This window comes from Vitis riparia, chromosome 2 (assembly GCF_004353265.1).
Source record: "Vitis riparia cultivar Riparia Gloire de Montpellier isolate 1030 chromosome 2, EGFV_Vit.rip_1.0, whole genome shotgun sequence".
Classification (NCBI taxonomy): domain Eukaryota; kingdom Viridiplantae; phylum Streptophyta; class Magnoliopsida; order Vitales; family Vitaceae; genus Vitis; species Vitis riparia.
In genome coordinates, this window is record NC_048432.1 from 16,379,890 (window position 1) to 16,402,661 (window position 22,772).

The following is a 22,772-nucleotide window of genomic DNA, read 5'->3' on the forward strand; positions in this document are numbered from 1 at the left end:
TTGACTTGTACAGTAATAGTAATAATAATAATAAATTTTAATAGAATTTTTTTAAAAAAAATTAATGATAAATTATAATAGAAAATTAATTTTGTATTCAAAAGGAAATAATAATGTGAAATTGCAAGTGACCTTGAATAGTGAACAAAAGTTTGGAAGCGTTGTAAGGGTCAAGTTACTTAACCCATATTATAAGTATGTTTACATATTTACTCTTGTTTATGATAAAATTTAAAATTTGAGAAGCAGCCGATTTGTCCAAAACTATGTTTTTAAAATGTTTTGAAGTAATTTAGGGCTATTTGGTTGCTATTTTTGAAAACTGTTCTGGAAAATAGTTTTTGAGTAGTATTTTGTGTTTTCATAAAAAAAAAAAAAATTATATTTGGAGCTTAATTTTGGAAAACAGTTTTTGTTCTAAAAAAAAAAAAAAAACCATATTTGACTGAATTAATAAAAAAAAAATTAGAACAAGTAAAACAAAAAAATATGTTAGAAAGATATGTTTTTTTTTTTCAATTAATAAAGTGTTATCTTTAAGTAACTTTATATTATAAATTTATAAATAATTTTTATATACATAATTCATTTAAATTAAAAAAATTATTTCATTATAAAATTTTAAAAATAGATTTGATATTAATTAGATTTTAAATATATTTTTTTTTAGTTTTTATAAAATTTGAAACAAAAATTAGGGAAAAATGAAAGAAAAGTAAATAAAAATGATAACGGTTTGATTAATTTTGAAATAATTTTTTTTATATTTTTTAAAAATAAATCAAACATGATAAAATCATTTTTATTAATTTTTTATTTAATCTTTAATTTTATTAAAAATTATAATATATTCTATTAAGATTAGATAAAAAGTTTTAAAAATAATTAATTTAATTTTTACAACTAATTTTCATAAATCAAACTAGTTCTAGCACCACTGAAGCCTCTATTGCAACCGATGCACCACTTACTTTACTAACTTTAGCTCAATGTCAACAACTCATTGCTCTTTTGAGTTCTCAGTTACATGGCAACATTCCTGCTACTCCTAAATTGCAGTAGCCTGGACCATCAGTCTCTAATTTTAACTATACATTTTCCTTTTCTTCAGTTTTTTTTCCTAATTCCCTTGATTCCTTAGCTTGGGTGTTGGACACAGGTGCTACTCATCGTGTTTGTTTTTCTTTGTCTTCCTTTGTTTCATCAGTCCCAACATCAAATTCCCCCATTACTCTTCCTAATGGTCACTTGGTGTCAATTAGTAGAATAGGATCTATGCAATTGTCACCTCATATCACCTTAACTAATGTTATTTTTGTGCCTCAATTTCAATTTAATATTTTGTCTATCAGTGCTCTTACATAGAGCCATAAATATTATGTTAATTTTCTCTCATTCTTGTCTTATTAAGGACCATTCACAGGTCAAAATGATTGGGATGGGCAGACGACACGGGAACCTCTATGTCTTTGATTTTTCCAGTTTAGTGTCTCAATCATTTGACATTTCAGCAACTTGTAATAATTTTTCTTCATCTCAAACTAAATTTTAGCATTATCGTTTGGGACACCCATCATATGCAAAAATTCATACTCTAAATGATGATTTGAATATTTCTCATATTTATGAGACTCCATCTCATTATTCAATATGTCATTTGACAAAGCAATGTCGTTTACCATTTATGCCTTGAAACAATTTATCGAATTCTCTTTTTCAATTGATTCACATTGATGTTTAGGGTCTTTTTCATATAATTACCACCGAGGGATATCGTTATTTTTTTTACCAATGTTGATGATTGTACGTGATTTACTTGGGTATATTTTTTACGTGCAAAATTTGAAGTTTATGTTGTTTTTCCATATTTTTTTTACTCTTATTCAAACTTAATTTGATGTGAAAAATAAAGTCTATCCACTCAAATAATGCACCTAAATTGGCCTTTTCTGATTTCTTTCGTGCCTAAGGAATTTTGTCCTTTCATTCTTATATTGAAACTCTACAACAAAACTCTGTTGTGGAATGGAAACATCAACATATTGTGAATGTTGATCGGGCTTTGCACTTTAATCAAACTTGCCTTTGCCTTGTTGGAGTAATTGCATTCTCACAATTGCATATCTTATTAATTGCACTCTTTCACCATTGTTGATAAACAAAACCCTATTTGAGTTGTAGTTTAAGAAGAAACCTTCATATTCTCATCTTAAAGCCTTTGGTTGTTTGTGCCTATGCTTCCACTTTGAACCACTCGTACAAAACTTTCACCTCATGCTATTAAAGTTATATTCTTTGGTTACCCCTCTAGTTATAAAGCCTATAAACTACTTGACTTGTCCACCAAGACCATTTTCATCTCTCGTGATGTCATTTTTCATGAGTTAATGTTTCTTTTCCAAAATGATGATTCACAACCCTGACATTCTGATTTTTTCTCTAATCATGTTCTTCCACTTCCTATTTTCCTTTCTTCCAATAATTCAACAAATCCTTCTTCTAGTCCAATTTCATCTTCTCTTGATTGTCCCACCCAATCTAGGAGAGCACCTTCTTACCTTCAAGATTATCATTGTTGCTTAGTTTCCTTTGCTTCGCAATCTACTTGTCATCCTTTATCTCAAGTGCTTGATTACCATAAATTATCTACTCCTCACACATCTCTTATCAATGGCATTTCTTCCAATTTTGAGCCTACTACTTATTCTGAGGTTGTAGTTATTCCAAAGTGGCAAGCAGCAATGTCTGGGAAATTGAGAGCCCTTAAGGAATAGGACTTGGCCATTGACCACAGTACCTCTTGGTAAACACCTTGTTGGATGCAAGTGGGTTTACTGAATAAAGTATCGAGCTGATAGAACCATTGAACGATATAAAGCCCGTTTGGTAGCCAAATGCTACACTCATCAAGAAGGTGTTGATTACCTTGACACTTTTTCTCCCGTTGCAAAATTGGTAACTGTTAAGGTTCTTCTTGCTCCAGTTGTTGTTCATGGTTGGAGTCTCATTCAACTGACGTCAATAATTCATTTTTGCATGGTGATCTTCATAGGAAGTCTACATGTCTTTACCACCTGCTCTTCACCATGAGAGGGAGTCCTTATCTGTAAACACTATTTGCAAACTTCACAAGTCCCTTTATGGGATAAAACAAGCATCTCGGCAATGGTTCTCTAATGTTCTTATCAACACAGGTTTTAAACAATTTGCTTTTGACAATTCTTTATTCATTAAGATCAATGGTAATTCTTTCATTGCATTACTAGTTTATATTGATGACATCGTCATAGCAAGTAATAATCAAGAAAATGTGGATGAGTTGAAGAAGTTTCCCAATGGCCGTTTTAAACTTAAAGATCTAGGAAATCTAAAATATTTCCTTGGTCTTAAAGTTGATAGATCCTCTAAACGATTTTTTGTTATTCAACGACACTATGCTTTGCAACTTTTATCTAACACGGGATATCTTGGCTAAAAAACTAGAAAGACTCCTATGGATCCAAATGTTAAACTCTCACAAGATGAAGGAGATTTACTTGATGATCCTTCTATGTATAGAAGAATGATTGGTAAATTACTTTACCTTATAATAACAAGACTAGATTTATCATTTTATGTCAATCGGTTGAGTCGGTTTCTTGCCAAGCCTTAAACTCATCATCTACAAGCAACATATCATGTTTTACAGTTTGTTAAAGCTATAGTTGGTCAAGGTCTCTTCTATTCTTCTTCATCTGCCATTGAATTGAAAGCTTTTGCAGATTTTGATTGGGTTGCTTGTTCAAATACCAGGAGATCAATTAGTGGATTTTATGTTTTCATTGGTGATTCCTTAGTCTCTTGGAAGTCAAAGAAACAACACACTGTGTCTAGATCATTTGCTGAAGCTGAATACCGTTCCATGGCAAATGCCACTTGTGAATTAATGTGGTTGTGGTTGTTTTCCTTATTCAAAGATCTTCACATAAGTTATCTACAACCAACATTGTTGTTTTGTGATAATCAAATTGCCTTGCACAGAGCAACAAATCCTATTTTCCAAGAGAGAACGAAATATATTGAAATTGATTGTCATTTAGTGAGGGAAAGGGTCCACGATGGCAGATTGAAAACACTTCATGTTTCTTTTCAACATTAGGTAGCAGACTTATTAACAAAGGCTTTTCATCCAACACAATTCACACTTCAACTTGGCAAGATGAGAACTCACAATATTCATTCTCCATCTTGAGGGGGAGTATTAAGATTCTCTTAACTATGAAGAATAAAGTTCTGTAAGTTAGTTAAACAATTGCTTTTGTATTTTTCTAAGAGAATGAGCTGAAATTAGTTACAAATTAGCTACATATTAGTTTCAGATTAGTTACAACATTCTTTGTTTCCCACCTTCTATATCTAGAACCTTCCTACTCATATATCTAAGGATGATGAATGAGAGCACTCAGTTTTTTTTTTTTAGCTCTATTTCTTTTTCATAATAATATGTTCAGAGACCTCATAAAAATCTAAACAAAAATAATAATAATAATAAAAAATCTGAACAAAAAATATCAATGTAACGAAGAACTCATAAAAATATTCCAAAAAAAATTCTAAAAAATTAATCAAAAGAACTAATGATATACTTAATAAGTAGTTTTGTTGAAGAAAACGATATGGGTACATATCAATTGTGATATTCAATAATAATATCATATAAGTTGATAAAAAATTAAAACATGATTTTTTAAAGGATAAACTCCATGCTAATCTAACATCTTATACAAATTATATTGTAATTAATTTTTTTAATACCAAAATAAAGACCCGTTTGGTCCATGACCATTTAGATATCATGATGTAAATTTTGCATAATATTGATTATAAATAAAATCATGTTAATTAAAAATAGTGATATTTGGTCAATAATAGAAATTATATTAAATTTTTTATCTTTTATCTTCTATAATAATTTTAAACAATATTTATAAGTATATTTACAAGTTTACATCTTACTTGGACATTATTATGATAATTTTATATTTATAATATATAATTTGATAAAATTTAAATATGGAGGCTATGTTTGGTTTCATAAAATTTGAAGGAAAATGTAAAAGAAAGAAAATAAAAAGGAAAAGTAGAAGGAAATAAAAAGTGAAAAAAAATGAAAAATAAATTAAAAGCTGATAAATTATTTTTTTTTGTTACTTCAAACTTATTTTATTTACTTTAACTCATCAATATAAAGATTAAATAATTTAAAAAAACATAAGTTTAATTTGTTTTAATTATATTTGATTTTCTTTAATTTTTTTATAGGAAAACCAAATAAGAAAAAATTATTTTTCTTTATATTTTTTTTCCTTAGCATTTTCCAATAAAAATAATATATATATATACTTTTTTTTTTCTTTGGATTTTAGTATTTAAATTTGAGAAGCAGCCGACGTGTCCAAAATTAGGTTTTCGAAATGTTTTTAAGTAATTCAGGTTTCCAAAAATTATTTTATTGTAAAAGAGAACACCTTCCGAAGGCTGCCACGTGGGTTCTCCAATCATTGCTTTTAGAATTTTATGCTTTTCGAAAACATTTTCCAGTTTTGAAGGCTAATTTAAACCGCTTTCATAAAACAACCCAAACGCGCCCTTAGTCACCTAGGTCAAATACCCTCAAAGCTAGAGAAACAGGCCTAGGCAAAATTTTCAAAACCCTAGTGAATTTGTTCGCACACGCTTGAAATCATCGATTTTCAAGTTTGATTTGTTTTTTATTTCTGTTTTTTGAAATTAGAGTTTTGGGATCAGATTCAAACCCTGGTTTTTTAAGCTGTTCTGATGAACCCACGGGGTCGGTATCCGCCGGGGATCGGCAACGGCCGGGGCGGAAATTTTCACTCAAACCCTAATTTTCAAAACCGAAACCCTAATTACCAACAACAACAGTATTTTCAGAGACCACCGATGCAGAATCAGCAGCAACAGCAGTGGCTGAGACGGATTCCAATTGCTACTGATTCGCCTGCGAATGAAGTTGAGAAGACAGTACAGTCCGAAGTCGTTGATTCGAGGTACATTTTTTACTCTTTTTAGGGGTTTCCCATGCTTTATAGGGTATTTTTGTGTACATTCACGGGAATGTGGGTTTTGGAATAAACAACGAGTCCGGAATTATTTTACAATGGAGCAGAAGTTCTGGCTTTTGGTGACTAATTAATCGAAAGGAAGCAAAATCCTAAGATTAATCGGGTGGGTTTTAGTAGATTGGTTTGGGTCTTTAGCTTTCTTGGACTGGCAAATTGATTCGAGGGAAGCACTGCAGTGTTTTGTTCTTGTATCTGGGAAAGATATAAGTGAATAATCTCCCACTATCAAGTTCATTAGTTGGTATTATCTGAAGTTCGTGTAGAAAGAAACTTTGAACAGAATGGCTAGTAGATCAAATTTGCTCCCTTAGAGATGAATTTGTAGGATTTCCAAGTCGCTGGTCCTCTCATGGGCTATCTCAAATCACAAGAGCTTTAATAGAGGATTCTGAGGTTGGGAAGCTATGTCATCTCTTTGTGACCCCAACACCTGGAATAAGTGCTCATTGGTGCGGATGGGGAGAGATGGTTACTAGAGATGAATGATGTGCTTATGTTTTGGTGATATTCCTCCATATTTTGCACAATTAATAATCTATTTTGATTGGTTTATATTTTAAATAATTCATTTTGATATTTACATTGCAGAGAAACTTAATGTACTGAGACTTCTTGGACACCTTTTGAACTCTGAATTCTGGTTCAAAATTCCAACTTTTATTGTATATCATTTTTGTATTTTGGATCACGGTCTATCACATATTCTACATCATTTTAGTGTTGGCATTTTTATTCTTTATTTTCTGGTATTTTATGCTGTTAAGCGCACAGAAACATGTTGATGTAGTGTAAAAGATAATTATTTTGAAAGCATTTTTTTTACATATTTTATTAAACCTAAGATTGTTTGCTCTACTTGTGAACCACCCATTGATCATTTTTTGGTACTCAGTTCCCAAGATTGGAAGGCACAGCTAAGGGTTCCTCCACCTGATACTCGCTACAAGACAGAGGTGCGATTTTATTTTTTTAAATTTTTTTTTTTTATATAATATGCATTTTAAAGGACTTTTTTTTTTTTTGTTAAGAATCAAGCAATCATTCATCCAACTAAGATTTGATATTCAGAATGTGTCAGAATTCAAATGGTTTTACTGCATGCCCATGTTAATTATTGAGTTTAACCTTTCTTATGAATCTTACATGGGTATTAGCATCTTATATCAAAGAGAGGTTGATTTTGTAAGATATTGTAGTTGCTTACTCTCATCGGTTGAAATATTTACCCTTTCACGTTTGAGGTAATCCCAGGTAACTGTGTGAAAAATAAAGTTTCTATTCAATGTGATTCACCAATCTTCTTCTGCAACAACTCCAAACCCTCCATGACAACTCAAGATGGAGCAATTATCTTATCAATAATCTTATTGACTTTATGGCTATCAATTTGATCCAGTGTATACAACTTCTGCAATCAATGGACTAAGTTCCCAATGGCTTCTTTCTCATCTTAGCAGCCACTCTTTTGTTCTCTCCTCTGGTTATTATTCCATACCTTTAAACACCCACCATTTTTCTATACAATTGGAGAGAAATGCATGGCAACCATTATGCTTGTGTTTGTTCATGCTAAAGATTGAATGCTTTCTTAAAAGACTTGAACCTATGAGGTTGGCTGGTTAAAAAGTGGGGTTAGGGCATTAGAAGCCTCTCTCTTCTGAATTGGGCCCTCCTTGGTTAGTGGAACTGGAGAGAAGCTTCTAATGGAGATGTTTTTTGGAGGTAGATAATAGAGGGGAAAGGAAGGAGTGGGTTGACACCTTTGTGAAGTTAGAGGTGGTTATGGGGTTGGTGTTTGGAAAACTATTTGGAAGGGGTGAATTTTTTTTTTTTCGTTGACCTCATTTGAAGTGGGTAATGGCAGAAGGGTTAAGTTTTGGACAAATAGATGGCGTGCGGAGGAGCCCTTGTGTAATTTCTTTCCTTCTTTGTATGCATTGGCTTTGTCAAAGGAGGCATGGATGGCGGATTTGGGGGATGACACTAGAGGGTTGGGACATTAGATTTTGTGCTCACTAGGCACTTTAATGATTGGGAGTTGGACATTGTTGAGATTTTTTTTCTCCATGTTTGAGATGGAAGTTAGTTAGAAGGGACGAGAACGATAAGGTGGTGTGTAAAGATGTTGAAAAAGGATTGTTTTCAGTCAAATCTTTCTATGCGGCTTTAAAAGTGGGGAGGGAGGTCCTTTTTCCAATGAACATTATCTAGAATTTGTGGGTCTCGTCTAAAGTGAGTTTTTTTGCATGGGAAGCTAGTTGGGGAAAAGTTTTGACTTCCAATAATCTCTAGAAGAGAGGGAGACCACCGATGAATAAATGTTATCTTTGCAAATTGGATGGGGAATCTATTGATCACTCACTTCTTCTATGTTCCAAAGCAAGGATTCTATGGTACTTATTGTTTTCCTTATTCAGTGTAGATTAGGTGATATCTTCTTCAGTGAAAGATACATTTTTAAGTTGACACAGTTCATTTGTGGGGAAGAAAAGGAAAAATGTGTGAAAAGTTATCCTCCTTTGCACCCATTAAGGTAACATAGTTGGTTAAGGTGAACACTGGGAAGTGTGGCCCTAGTAAGTGATATATAGTCCTGGGTTCGAATCCTGCCACTGATGATACCATGAATTTACTTGGTGCTGGTTATTGCAGGGTGGTCAGCACCGCGAGGTTTGAGTCCCCATGGAGAGTCCTAAGGGCTTGACCATAAAAGATTCCTTGGTCATAAAAAAAAAAACAAAGGTTATCCTCATTTTTTAGACAATTTGGCGAGAACACAATCAAAAAGATCTTTTGAAGATAAGGAACCAAATGATTTTTTTTTTTTTTTGATAAGTTCAAAATGACCAAATGATAAAACTCTCATGTAATCTTTTAGCTTGGGTTAGCATGTACTTAAAGTGAAGGCTCAATGCCTTTGTTTGATTTTGTAGAGTGCATGGGGTCTTGTTGAGTGTTAGAGTGTTTTTTGTGCTTTTTCTTTTGAGGCTTTGCTTTAGGTGCTCCTATACGTCCTGAGTACTATGGTGTAGCTTTTCTTTTACTAGTTTATACATACCTTTATTTACCTTTCAAAATTTGAGCTGCCTACCTTACACCTTAATTTAGAAATATTGACTTTTTTCTTGTTCTTTTATCCCTCCATTTTATTTATTTCTAAGGACTATTAGTAAAACTGGTGGAGTATATTCCATCTTGATCATTGTATTTTTAGTACAGACATAATTCAATATAAAACCAATTTCACCTCTCTCATTGGTGCTATGCGACTCTAGACCACTCAAAAATTCAGGAAATAATTTGCCTATTTGCAGTGTTTACCATCATTATGCTAGGGAATTCAGTGGCTTGATCCTTATCAAAGCATCTCTATATAAGTTGTCCTATTACCTGGGATTGTGGGGTGCTATTGTACTTGAATAGTATTTGGTTGGAAACTGAATTCCTTTTATATTAGTTTTAATTATTTTTTCCCCTCCTTTTGCATTACAGGATGTAACTGCTACAAAAGGAAATGAGTTTGAAGACTATTTTCTGAAACGGGAACTACTCATGGGGATATATGAAAAGGGATTTGAAAGACCTTCTCCCATCCAGGAAGAAAGTATTCCAATTGCTTTAACTGGAAGTGATATTCTTGCTAGAGCTAAAAATGGAACTGGGAAAACAGCTGCCTTTTGCATTCCTGCATTGGAAAAAATTGATCCAGATAATAATGTAATTCAAGGTATTGACCTCTGACATTTGATTGGTGTTATGCCAGTATATCTTATCTAATAGAAAGAAATATGATAGTTTCAATTCAGCAGTTGTATTAATCATGTGATGTTTGGAATGCTTTTTATACTTTTAAATGGAATGACAAGTATTATAGTCTCTGATATCTAAAATGTATGTATGGTATGTTTTGTGTGTGAGCAAGAGATCCATTATGCGGTACATAGATGTTAACATATGCTAATATATTGACACATATATATTTATAAAATTCTTTTATATTTATATTCTCTTTATGCCTTTCAAGAATATATGCACTATAATATGGAATGTTGGCGAAGCCATGATTTGGCATTAAAGGTAAATGATATTCTTCAGTTACTTTAATTGGTTTTTTGTTTTCAAAGTATACTAGGAAAGTTGCTTTCTTTCCCCCCACCCTGCTCTCTCTCTATCTCTCAACATCATGGGAAGATGAATTATAAGCTCAATCCTGTTCAAACTTCTAGTCTCCATCTGTACTAATAAGTAATATGTTGCATTTATTTTTGAGAGTTTGTGTACCTAAAAATTTTGAATGGATGAATGCAGAGGATGTTTGTACACAAGAATAAAGCGAAGTTAAAACATAAAAGAGACCTTGAGGTTTTTATGAGGCTTTTTTTTGGATGGTATAAAAGCTCAGCAGTTTTGATATTTGTATAACTGTGGCTATTTTAGGTCAGCATCATGAATCCTACTTCTATCTTTTTATGCAAGACATAAATGTTAACCAGTGTTAATATGATTATGGGTAAACTTGAGTTCTTATTATCAAGGTTTTGCTTATGACTAATTTTTTTGTTTTTTTTTTTGAGACATAGGGAAAATCAACTTACTTTGATTTATGAATGTTTGTTCGTAATCTTACCTTTTTTTTTTTTAATGTTTCATTGTAATTATTTTAAACATTCAAATATATATTTTTATTTAACATCAATATCATGTGTCCATTGGCATATCAATTTTGGGTATCTTTAAGTTGACATAAAAAATGTTGCTTGTTGCTGGTCTGATGAATCAGTGCATTCTTTCCTAGCAACTCTATGCTGTGTAGCATAACCTTTCTTACAGCCTCATACGTACTTTTGTTTGAGTTTTGATTATTGGTTTAAAGCCAGGATGCATATCTCTGCTTCCTTTATGTATTTGTATTCATATCCAAGATGTGGATGCTTACTTGTGAATTTCACATCATTGTTGAACATGTGTGGTTTTATTCTGTATCAAATATTTATTACACCTCTGTTATTTGATGGTTCATGGGCCTATGATTTATGCTTTTAACGCAGTTGTTATACTTGTTCCAACAAGAGAGCTTGCTCTTCAGACATCACAAGTGTGCAAGGAACTTGGGAAGCATTTGAAGATTGAAGTCATGGTCACCACAGGAGGAACTAGTTTGAAGGATGACATCATGCGTTTGTATCAGCCTGTACATTTGTTGGTTGGAACTCCTGGAAGAATTCTGGATCTCTCTAAAAAAGGAATATGCATTTTGAAGGATTGTTCCGTGCTTGTTATGGATGAGGTAGAATATTTCTGATACATTCTAAACTCCATAACTTGGTAAGCATATTAAAAAAAAAGAAAAAAAAGCCTCCATAACTAGGTAAACTTATCCAATGGTGTTTCGTGTAACTTTTTCTCCTTTTTTTTTTTTTTTCCCCTTTTACCCATTTTTGTTGCCTCCATAAGTCTACAAGACCATCTCACATCAGTGCAAATAACCCTTGGTTAACAGTAGTTGAATAATTTATGATTTGATATCCGTGATTTAACAGTAATAACCCTTGGACCACCCCAGTACAATTGCTTTTACTAATCAGAAAAATATATCTGTGATTTAATATTTGTTGTAATCTGCTTGGCTTTGACAAAAAAAATTTGTGTATCTTATACTGTACATGCCTCTGTCGTCATCCAGGCTGATAAGCTGTTGTCTCCAGAGTTTCAACCTTCAGTGGAGCAACTGATCCGTTTTCTTCCTCAGAATCGGCAAATTTTAATGTTTTCAGCGACATTTCCTGTGACTGTCAAGGATTTTAAAGATAGATATCTGAAAAAGCCTTACGTTATTAATCTCATGGATGAGCTTACTCTCAAGGGTATCACTCAATATTATGCTTTTGTGGAAGAAAGACAGAAGGTTCACTGCCTAAACACTCTTTTCTCTAAGGTTTGACCTGAACTAAAGAATATAACATTCATGACAACTCCTTTCCCCTCCTCTTTATGAAATTGATACATTTAGTAGTTTATTTTCAGCTTCAAATCAATCAGTCGATAATTTTCTGCAACTCTGTCAATCGGGTTGAACTGTTGGCCAAAAAAATTACAGAGCTTGGTTATTCGTGCTTCTATATTCATGCTAAGATGCTGCAAGATCATCGAAACAGAGTATTTCATGACTTCCGTAATGGTGCATGCAGGAATCTGGTCTGCACTGGTATGTTTTTGATGCCTTAAGATTTCTATTTGCTTAAAAACTTTGCTTGTTAATGTTCATTAATATTGATCTGATGTTGGATGTCAGATAGTTGGTTTCTCTTTGTTCAAACATTTAAATGGTGAAATACTTGACATTAATCATCAATGTTTGGGCAACCTAAATTGTAGGAACATGTCACACAATCTGCATATAAGGGGTGCTACAGTGGCCCTCAAATCCCTTCTCTGGGTTCTGAAAGTGGATGTCCATACCATCAACAAACTGAAATTTTACAATCTGTCTTCTGAAATTATCAAATAAACATTCTTCTTATTCATCTTCCCAATCCTCTGTTGGTTTTTTATTTTGGAGTTTCTAGGCTGTTATTGGTTCCAATGTTCCAAGTCCCAGGTTTTTTAAAATTTTCATTGAATAAAGTTCAATGAATTATAGTTGAACTAGTGGTTCTTAACAGCTTGAGAAACTGATCCATATCTTGGCTTATTTGAGGTTCAAAACATGTCAAAGCTTTTTGGCTGTTTTCATTTGAGTTAGGTTCTGACCCAGACAATTTTGGTATGTACCTGAAAGCATGGTTTTGAACTTAATAGAAATCAATGATTTTTTTTTTTTACTTGCATAGTGAGAAAAGTTCAACCAAATACAGAATCAAATTGATTCTTGGTTTCAAATTCAAATGAAGTTCCACTAACTTCTGGTTCTTGCCTCTTATTTTACTGTTGCATTGAAATATTGATTTATTCCCCTTTCTTATGTCTCTTTGTATATAAAAATAGAAATCCTAATTTTAATACAAATAGAAATGCTTCTTATCCTCTATTTCTACACCTAGAATAAACTTGAAATGAATAGTCCTGATCCTCATTATTTTTCTTCCTCGTTCCTATTCCTCTTGTGTGGAGCTATATTGCATGGGTTCAGATGTGGGTGCTAGGCATGGATGTGTCTAGGAGTTTGAACCTTCACATCTCCTAAGTTTTAGGTGTGAGACTCAACTAGAAAGGATCTCAATAATGGATATAGATACTTGTATATGACAAAATGAAAGGGGGGAAAAAGGAAAATGGGTTAGAAGTTAATCATATGCAAAGATATCCTTAATAAAAGCTCCTTCGTTTTCTCTCTTATTGCTAAATATTCTCATAATTCCAATGAACTCTTTTCTTTCTTAGATGTGACTATTGGTAAGGACATTGAAAGGAAAACAATCAATTAAGAATCAAACAGAAGGGGATGAGCTCTCAATCCAAAGTGTAAAAGTTCTTTTGTTTGTCTTCTTTGGCCGGAATCGAAGTTGTTTATAAATGATGCTCATTCAACTCTTTTCAGTTTTTTCGATTGGTTGTGATCTTGTTGAGGGTGGTGTTGCTTAAGCCTTCCTTCTTTTGTAGCTTTGGCTTTTGGTGGTGGGTGTAAATGTTCTGTATACCGTGGGTTGCTCTTTTGGCGACCCTTTTTAATATATTTTTCTTCTAATCTATCAAAAAAAAAAAAAAAAAAAGGGATCAAATAGATTAGTGGTAGCTAAACAGGTGTATCCTGCAAGGATCTCATATCCACATCCGTATCATGCCATGTTGTCACAGATCACTAAGTTGAAGAGTCAAAGTTCCACGAATGTGGGGATGCCCTTCTTTTCCCTTTTGTATCTCCCTTTTCTTTTAATAAAATTGTTTCTTTGAGAAAATTAGCGACATGCTACTTGCTTGTCATAGTTTTTACCAGTTGAAAAAATTCATATGGTAGGCAACAATGTGATGCATTGGTAAAAGCTAATTCTTTTGAAATTCCGAGTTGTGCAGATTGGCTAATTCTTTTGAAATTCTGAGTGTCCACAGATTTGTTTACAAGGGGGATAGACATTCAGGCAGTCAATGTTGTCATCAATTTTGATTTTCCTAAGAACTCTGAAACATATCTGCACAGGGTATGTTGACTTCATTCTTAAAATTTGGATGGTGTCTTTTGTTTTGTTCCTAATGGTTGTCGGGTTTCTCATATTCAGGTGGGTCGTTCTGGAAGGTTTGGACACCTTGGCCTGGCAGTTAATTTAATAACTTATGAAGACCGTTTCAACTTGTATGTATCTGGTTGCTCTACCTGTCAAAAAGTAGTGCCTCCTAGCTGATTATTGGAATGTCATGTTTGCTTCGTCCATATATCAGAAATATTCTTGTTTGTTATTCCAGGTATAGGATCGAGCAGGAACTTGGGGCTGAAATAAAACAAATTCCTCCACACATAGATCAGGCTATTTACTGCAGGTGACTTGAGATGAAGTCCTGCCGGCTGCCAATGTGAGTAAAACAAACATTTGACTATATTTACTTGCCATCATCTGATTTATGCGCTTAACATCTAAGATCTTTACATATTCTGATGGAGAGGTTTCAGATTTGATCCCATATACCAAAAACAAGTTGTCAAAGATATGTTTATTTATAAATGTGTAATTACGTGCTTTCATCGGTAAGTTTTGTTTTACTATATATTTATGGTGATTTTCATTTAAGTTCCTTGTTTTAAGTAGTCTTTTACCTGGTTCAGATCTTGTGACAATTGCATGTGTCTTGTGCACATGGATGCACAAATTGAGATGGGATTATCAAATAAGTGGAAATGGCACATCTGTTATATCACTTGACTAACCAAGAAAAATTGAATAATAAAAATGAAGAAACAATTTCTGAAACCTGTATGACTCATATGTTGATGAGACCAGATTCGTATTGAAACTATTGGGAGGCTTCATGGGGAAGATCCTAACTATTGATGTTATTATGAGAAGATGGTTGGTGGCCAATACATCAAGTCTTTATAAAGCCAGGGAGGAATTAGCAAACCACATTCTTATCTATTGTGATAGAATCAGAAAGATGCGGGACATGTTATTAGCAATCTTCGGGCTATAGTGGGTATTTCCAGATTCTTTGAAACAGCTCCTTTTCATTTGGAAGGTGAAGGGCTTGGACAAAAGACACAGGTGTGGATTATGGCTTCTCTTTGTTTGTTTTGGTGTGTGTGGTGGGAAAGAAACAAAAGGATCTTTGATGGGGAAGAGCTCAACATCTACAAACTGGCAAAAAACCCTTATGAGGTCTCTTTTGAAATCGTCTGGAAGCCTGTTGGAGAGGGAATGTGTTTCTCTGTTGGATTTTTATTGATAATTTGAACTACAGATAGTGGTTTTTTCTGTTCTTGTCTTTGGTGCTGATTTTATTTTTATTTTTGGGTTGTTGTTGTCATCATCTAGGTGGCTTAGCTTGTATACTCCTTGCCTACATAGATGATTGATGCTTTTTAATATATCTTTTTGTTTGCCAACAAAAAAAAAGTATAAAAATTAATTGAATGCTGATTTTGGTGAGATTTCATTTTACTTATTTTAAAAATTAGAAGTTGTAAGAAGAGGGGTTTTCCCCTTGGCTAGAGCATGATGTGTTTGCTGATCTGATACCTTAAAATATATAGATGGTATGGGGAAAAAATAATGATGGGTGTGAAAGTTGAGATGGGCTGTGGAATCCGCATCTTTTCATTGACTTGTAGTGAGTGATGATACAACTATAAGGGAGAGAGTCAAGAAGTAGGTACAGGAGATAATTACACAGGTTGTTATGATTGAAATAATTCAATTTCAAAGAGTAGACTTAAGCTTGATTTCCTTGACATGCCCTTGCAAGAGATTTCTGTTGTGAATGCTGATCTTGGAATGTAAAACTTTGAAAAAGCTGGTGAGATAATCCTTTTGTGAGCAAATCAACCAGTTGATTAAAGGTTGAAATATGATGAAGTATAAGATTCTTCCGTGCTACCTTGTTGCAGGAAAAATGTAAATTAATTTCAATGCAGTGTGATACTAAAATAAAAAACGAGATCTGATGTTATGTAAGTGTCATCCACTTCATTATACAAATCAAAGAAAGTTTGAGAAAAACTAGACATAGTATAACTTCTATTGATGTTGAAGCTACAACTGACTTTTAGCTTCAGCAGAAACCAGACCATGTTCCTTGTAGTACAGACTATATCCACATAATTTCAGTGAATGTGGAAGCTACAGCTTGATCTGTAGTTTCAGCAGAAAAGTGGCAACTGAAGCATTTGTGGACTCATGATCATCCGGACATCTAGCCTGTTGGCATTAGAAAAGGTGGCAAATGGCAGTGAGAATGAGCTTTGAAAGCCTAGGCCAAAACTCAAAAGTTTCTTGCAATTGATGCTCGATAAGCTTTGTATCCTATCAAAGGAGATTGGACAAGGCATAACGGGCAACTTTGTTTATAACGAAGGCAATCTTTGGCCTTGTTGGAGTAAGGATATTCCCTGGCATCATGCCACCAACAGTACTCCAATATTCAGTGCCATCCATAATGAGATATTGAGATCAACCAATAGTGAAACATTGTGCTGTTGTTTTTTCATGGGTGACTATCAAAAGAAGTCTTTCATGGTCGCATAGGAGAGTTGGGTGGTTGTGCCAAACTTTTTATATTTTAGGTGTGCTACTTTTATTGGGTTCCTTGCTTAGCCAATCAAGTGGTAGACCTTTTAGCCAAAAAAGAAGCCAAATATTTGGTGTCTTCCGTTGGCCTCTTTGAGTTGTAATTAGTATTGTTTTGGTTCACTCTTAGACTTTTGTACTTTCTTAGTTGTCCAACTTGTATCACTTCTGTTCTGGGAGTTTCTCCTTTTGTTTTGATTTGCTTTGTATATTGTGGAAGGATGTCTTGTCCTTAAGGTGGAAAATTGATAAGTGAAAAATGGTCTTGGTATCAATCTTTGTGATAAATAAATAATAACACAACCTTGATATATAAGAAGTGTCAAGAGTTTTGAGCTTTTGACACCATAGTTGATCAGAAGGCAAGCAGCTGAAGTAGTGATATGTAGCTTCTGATCCTTTTTTGGGGCTATGAAAGTCTCTTTGATTCTCGGTATTTGGTGTTGAATCCTCCTTCCCCCCCCCCCTTTATGGTCTTTCCATTTCTCTTCTTCCTAAACCTTTTTGAGGTTGTCACTGCATACTTTCATGATACTGTTTTTGGCCTCTTTTGAGCACTTTAATATACTCAATTTTTTCCTTGCATGGCTTCTTGAGATGCAAGTTGTTGTATAGCTGAAGATAAACATGTGGGTCCTATCATACTTAACTAAAGGGACAACTTTGGGTAGTAGTGGTGCTAAGGGATCAGAAAGGTAGGCTGGTATAGATATGTGCCAAAGATGAGAGGTTTCTTGTTAAATCTTTCAATTGCGAGCCGGATATGAATGTTCTTCCTCTGCAGATGGTGAAATTTTTTTCTGACAATGGAGCAGATCAGGAGAAAAATTAGTCTCTAGCTAGTTGTTGGTGTTTATGTAGGAAAGATGAGGAGTGGACTAACTATTTGTTAATATGTTGTGGTAGTTATTCTTTTCCTCCCCCCGCCCTCTTTTTGTGTGGGCATTTCCTGGGTGCTTTTAAGGTTGGTGAGTGAGGTTTTACAAAGGTAGAATGGGAGCTTTGTAGGTAGAAGTGTAAGAAGGTTTTTTTTTTTCCTTTTTGTGTGGCCATTTCCTGGCTGTTTTTAGGTTGGTGAATGAGGTTTTACAAAGGTAGAATGGGACCTTTGTAGGTAGAAGTGTAAGAAGGTTCAGTAAACAACCCTATTGTGATGTGGTTGGAGTAAAATTGCAAAAATTCAAAGGCTTGAAGCATTTGGTTCACTAGCTAAAGAAGTCTTTATTTGGTCTCTCTTGCTTTGGTTTAGAAAGGTTGTGCAGGGAACTTTCATTTTTGCTTGATTTTATTGGTTGGATGGGATCCTCTTAAGGGGGATGTTGGTCTAGTCTTTCCTCGTGTAGAATATTAGAAGTTGTGATACGGATGCTTTTATCATAACCCTTTGTTGGGTGCTTGCCTGTAGCCAAGTGGAGGTATGCTTTTGCATCTTTAATCTTTTTTTTTTCTTTTTTTAACCCAAGCCAAAATGATGTTGTTTTGACCCTCAAATTTTGTTTTTTGTGTTTTTTTGTTGTCTTAAAAGAAGAGTAAAATGACGTCAGTTTGCTTTGCTTAAAAGCTAAGTTAAAGGTTAGAACAGTGCCTCTTGGTTAACCCACCTCAATTTCTATTTTTGTGTTTTATTTTTTAAAAAAGAAGAGCAAAACGACATTGTATTGCTTAACATTAAGGTAGAACAATGTCATTTGGTTAACCCTTATTAAAGAAGAAAGCCTTGGTCTTGGACTTATGCCTAGGTGAAGAAGAAGAAGAAGACACATGAAGAAGAAAAAGAATTAAGTCTTGTAAATTGGGTTAGGGTGTTTATAGAGGATCATACTTTGTCTATGATTGATTTTTATAGAATGGCTATATGTCTAGTTAGGGGAAAGGTTTTTTGTCTTCTTTGCCTAGTTTCTTGGGCGTTCTAATTGTATACTTCATGTGTACTGTTTTCGCCGCTTCTAGGCGCCTCTAATACAAACTCTATTTACCTATCACAAAAAGAAAAAAGAAGGAAAAAGAATAAGAAGATACATGGAGAAGAACATGACGAAGAAGAAACACATGAAAAAGAAGAAGAGTAAACACATTGAGTATATTGAAAGCTTGGTCTATGACTTGTGACTTGTGCCTAAGGCCCCAAGAAGGTCTTTGTGCTACAAGTGTGTTGCTTCTTGTGTATTTCTTTGTACTTGGGTTGCACCCTTTTTTGTAGTTGCTATTTTAATAAATTTTTTGTTACTCAATGAAAAAGTTAATAAAAGAGAAAGGTGCAATGGTATCTCAAAGCATAAATGGTAGGAGCAACCTAATGTATCCAATGCTCAATATGACAAGTAATAAAGCCTTGACCTATGACTTGTGACTTGTGCCTTTGCCCTCAAAAGGCCTTCGTGCTTGAAGTGTGTTGCTTCTTGTACACTATAATTGTACTTAGGTTGTACCTATTTTTCTAGCTGTTATTTTAATAAAATTTTCTTTACCCAATAAAAAGAAGTTATAAAAGGGGAAAGGTGTAATGGTCTCTTGATGCATAAATGGAAGGCACAAGCTATCACATCCAATACTCTCTATGACAAGTAATACTGCAGCTTTGCAATGATGCAATGGTCAATCTTATAGAACTAGATATGTCGTTGGCACAAGTGATGTGTTCAGGAAAAATATTTAAATTCATGTTGAATAATGTATGATATATTAAAATTCCAAGAGCTAAAAAATTTGGAAGTGAAAAGAAACAAAATAAAGCGAGTATTGGTTATAAGCCTATAAACATGGAATAATTCTTCAAAAGCAATTATAAAATAGTTCCATAGGTAGTGATTGTACTGTTGAGCAATGAGCCATACCATGTGGGAAACTTTGGTTTGAATTTTCAAGATAAAAAATAACTGGAGAGAACTTCATCTTGCTAATTAGAATAAAAGAAGCTACCTCATGTAGCACAGAGGGGAGAGGAGCTTTGTCTCCCAAAGAATCTTAGTTTTTAAGGGATTGTAACCTTGGATGGAGAGAATCGAATAAGACAAGGGTACCTGGAGCTTTTATAGCACTCGTAAGAAATTGATATCAAGATGGAGAGGTGTTGTAACCTTTCAATAATTTGAGATTAAGATTGAGAGTACCTATAAGCCTCTTAACTATGGAATAATCCTTAAAATGAAATTGTGCAATAGCAGTTGTACATGTGTGCATGGGTTGGGGAAGTATGAGTTTGAATTTTGGGCATAAAAAATGAAAGGAGAAAGAGCTTTGTCTTGCAAAATAGAGCATAGGAAAGCTTCTTCCTGAAGATAGTCAAGAATCTTGGTCTCACAAAAATCTTTAGAGAAAAGTAGGCTTTGTTAGGGTGGTCTTCGATGAAAAGAGAAAAAAATTAGTGCTCCTTGAATTGTCATCACCCTTTAAGGAATTGAGATCAAGAGTTGTCATGTTACAAGTTAAGAGAGATCTCAAGAGAAAAATCACCGTGACTTTGTAACCATCAAGATTGAGATTGATCAAGATCCATCCAAACAGATTAAGAGAGATCCATATAAATTTTGTGTCTATGTCCATATGTAGGAAAGGGGATGGGGGAATCACCTTGAGTCAACATCAAGATTGATTTTGAGCCATTTAGAGAGTGGTTGAGAGAGATTTTATTGGGAAATCAAGATCTAGATTAATGCAAAGGTTGTGAGATAGAAAGGGGAAGATTGATAGGGAGGGGAGAGAGTGAACTGCCTTGAATTTTCATATTGCATCAAGATCAAGTGCCATCTAGGGAGAATCGAGAGCCATCTGATGGAGCCCCGAGGAGAGATATGAACATCATTTTTAGTTGTAGCAAAGATTTTACATGTTAGAGGTGCAGTAGAAGACATCAAGGGATGGAGGGAACTGCCTTGGATTTTCATATGCATAAAGATCAAGATTGACCAAGAAAGGTTGAGAGATATGTAGTTGGGAAACCAAGATCTAGATAAACGGAGAGCCATCAAGATAGTGGAAAAATGGATAGGGATAGGGAGTTTAGTGGTGATGAGATTTAACTTGTTAGAGGTTAGGAGAAATTGAGAGGAGGATCCCAAAAGAGGTCAAGACAGATTTCTCATTGAGAAATCAGGATATAGATTCATTGAGAGCCATCAAAAGAGAGGGATGAACAAGGTGTGTGGTGGTAGTGAGATTGAACTTGTTAGAGTTTGAGAGTAATCTTAAGAGGAAATCACATTGGATTTTCATAATGTTTGGGTGATCGATTGGGATTTGATTGAGAGTACTTGAGAGAGAGCCCATCAAGAAATTGAGATCGAGAGCCATCCTTCAACCATTAGGAGGGAGAGCTTATTGAGAAATTGAGATTGAGATCAATCAAGAGTCATCTTTCAAGAAAATTCAGATCAGTCTTTGCAACTCTTCAAGAAATCGAGATCAAGATCGATTGGGAGCTATCAAAAAAGAGAAATTGAAAAAAAGCCTGATTGAGAGCCACCCTTTAACAAAATCAATATCAATATTTTTAATCTTCCAAGAAATCAAGATTCAAGAAGAGCCATTGAGATAGGCAGCTAATTGAGAAATTGAGGTCAAGATTGATTTGAGAGCCATCCTTTCTAGAAATCAAGATTGAAATTGATTGAGAGCCAATCAATCCAAAGATTGAAAGCCTCTTTCGTTTGTAATCTTTTCTCTTGGACGAAGTCTTGGTTAGATGGAGAGCCCCGTTCCTTATTTAGCTTTGTAGATTGGTTGGGCTCTAATTGAGGGTTGGTGGGTGTAAGCTTCTTTGTGCTTTTTGTTTTTGGGGCTTCTCGTGTATACTCCCTGTGTGCTTCGGGTTGCCTTCTTGCTTCCCTCTTTTAATGAAATTTTTTCTATGTTTATCTATCAAAAAAAAAAAAGATTGAAATTGATTGAGAGCCATCTAAAGAGATGTGTAGGGAGGGAGGGAGGGGAAGAGAGAGAGAGCTTAACGGTCTGTTTGATTACCTTTGAGTAATTTTATGTCTTAGATTATCTGAGTGTTCTTTTCATTTTTTTTTTAATTTCTGTTTTATTTTCATTTTTGTAAGCATGTGTTTCAGGGTTGGTATCTTTGATGAATCTTCCATTTACTGTCTTGACTCCTGATACATTTGGCATATTTTTTTTATCCCATTTGCATTCTTTTCAAGCTTGAAATGTATTTTACTCAAGAATCTGAAATACACATCTTCCAAATCAGTGCAATTCATCTCACCAGTTCACCATTAACATATATTTACATTTTTGTTATGGCAAAATGTTAAGTTTCTTGTGTTCTCAGGGTAATGGAAGCTGCTTGATGATGACAGGGTGCTTTTACGAATGTGTTGCGCTGCATGTAACATTACAGGCTTCTGGCTCCCTTTGGTCCGAATACTTTCTGCCACAATTGGCTTTAAGAATGCTAAGGAGAAAAAAGGGAGAAGGAAAAACAATATTTATGGATCAAGGAATGAGCCACTGGTTTGGTTTGTGGATTCAGACTTGGTGAAATCATCTCCTCAGTGTTATTTGCACTTAGGGCCGATGTTATTTACTTTTAGTTTTGATTATTTGGGAAAAAAAAAAAGGAAAAAAAAAAAGAAAAAAAAAAAGAAAAGAAAAAGAAAAAAAAGGGCCTTTGAACAAGACATTTTGAGCATTTATTTAGTGTAGTGGGATTTTAGAATTACCTTCCACCTAGTTTCACTCATACCTGTGATTCGTCCAATTATTGAAGTATTTACCACTAAGGTTTTCCGTTCTCCCCCCCCCCCCCCCCTCTTTTTTAGCAGGGCGATATTCCAGTTTCTAGTTTCTGTTATCTTGTGATTCTTCAATTATTGAAGCTTTTTTTATGTTAATTTTGTGGTCATGGTAGGTTTTTATGTTGAGGAGATGAAGTTTTGGCCTTTAACAGGAACTAAATTATTGATAAGAAGACCATCTGCGCCTTCTGGTT

The 22,772-nt window shown here is 34.1% G+C and overlaps 1 protein-coding gene, 1 long non-coding RNA gene and 1 pseudogene across 5 annotated transcripts in view; 2 read left to right on the forward strand and 1 right to left on the reverse strand.

Annotated features, from left to right (window-relative positions):
- Positions 1-22,772, reverse strand: part of LOC117905273 — a 98,572-nt pseudogene that overhangs the window by 62,202 nt on the left and 13,598 nt on the right.
- LOC117905326 overlaps positions 1-22,772 on the forward strand; it is an 85,575-nt gene that overhangs the window by 40,192 nt on the left and 22,611 nt on the right. The gene's annotated exons all lie outside the window — the stretch shown is intronic.
- LOC117905208 (DEAD-box ATP-dependent RNA helicase 8-like) lies at positions 5,659-22,575 on the forward strand. Of its 4 annotated transcripts, none has more exons than XM_034818166.1 (10): positions 5,659-6,050; positions 7,018-7,078; positions 9,618-9,852; positions 11,174-11,412; positions 11,809-12,060; positions 12,150-12,330; positions 14,172-14,260; positions 14,339-14,412; positions 14,523-14,630; positions 22,097-22,575. In XM_034818166.1, the coding sequence occupies exons 1-9, from the start codon at positions 5,818-5,820 to the stop codon at positions 14,599-14,601; spliced, it is 1,443 nt and encodes a 480-aa protein (XP_034674057.1). In that variant the 5' UTR covers positions 5,659-5,817; the 3' UTR covers positions 14,602-14,630; positions 22,097-22,575. The 4 variants fall into 4 exon arrangements, with proteins under 4 accessions (XP_034674057.1, XP_034674049.1, XP_034674064.1 ...); XM_034818158.1 differs by having other exon boundaries at positions 22,113-22,575; XM_034818173.1 differs by having other exon boundaries at positions 22,141-22,575.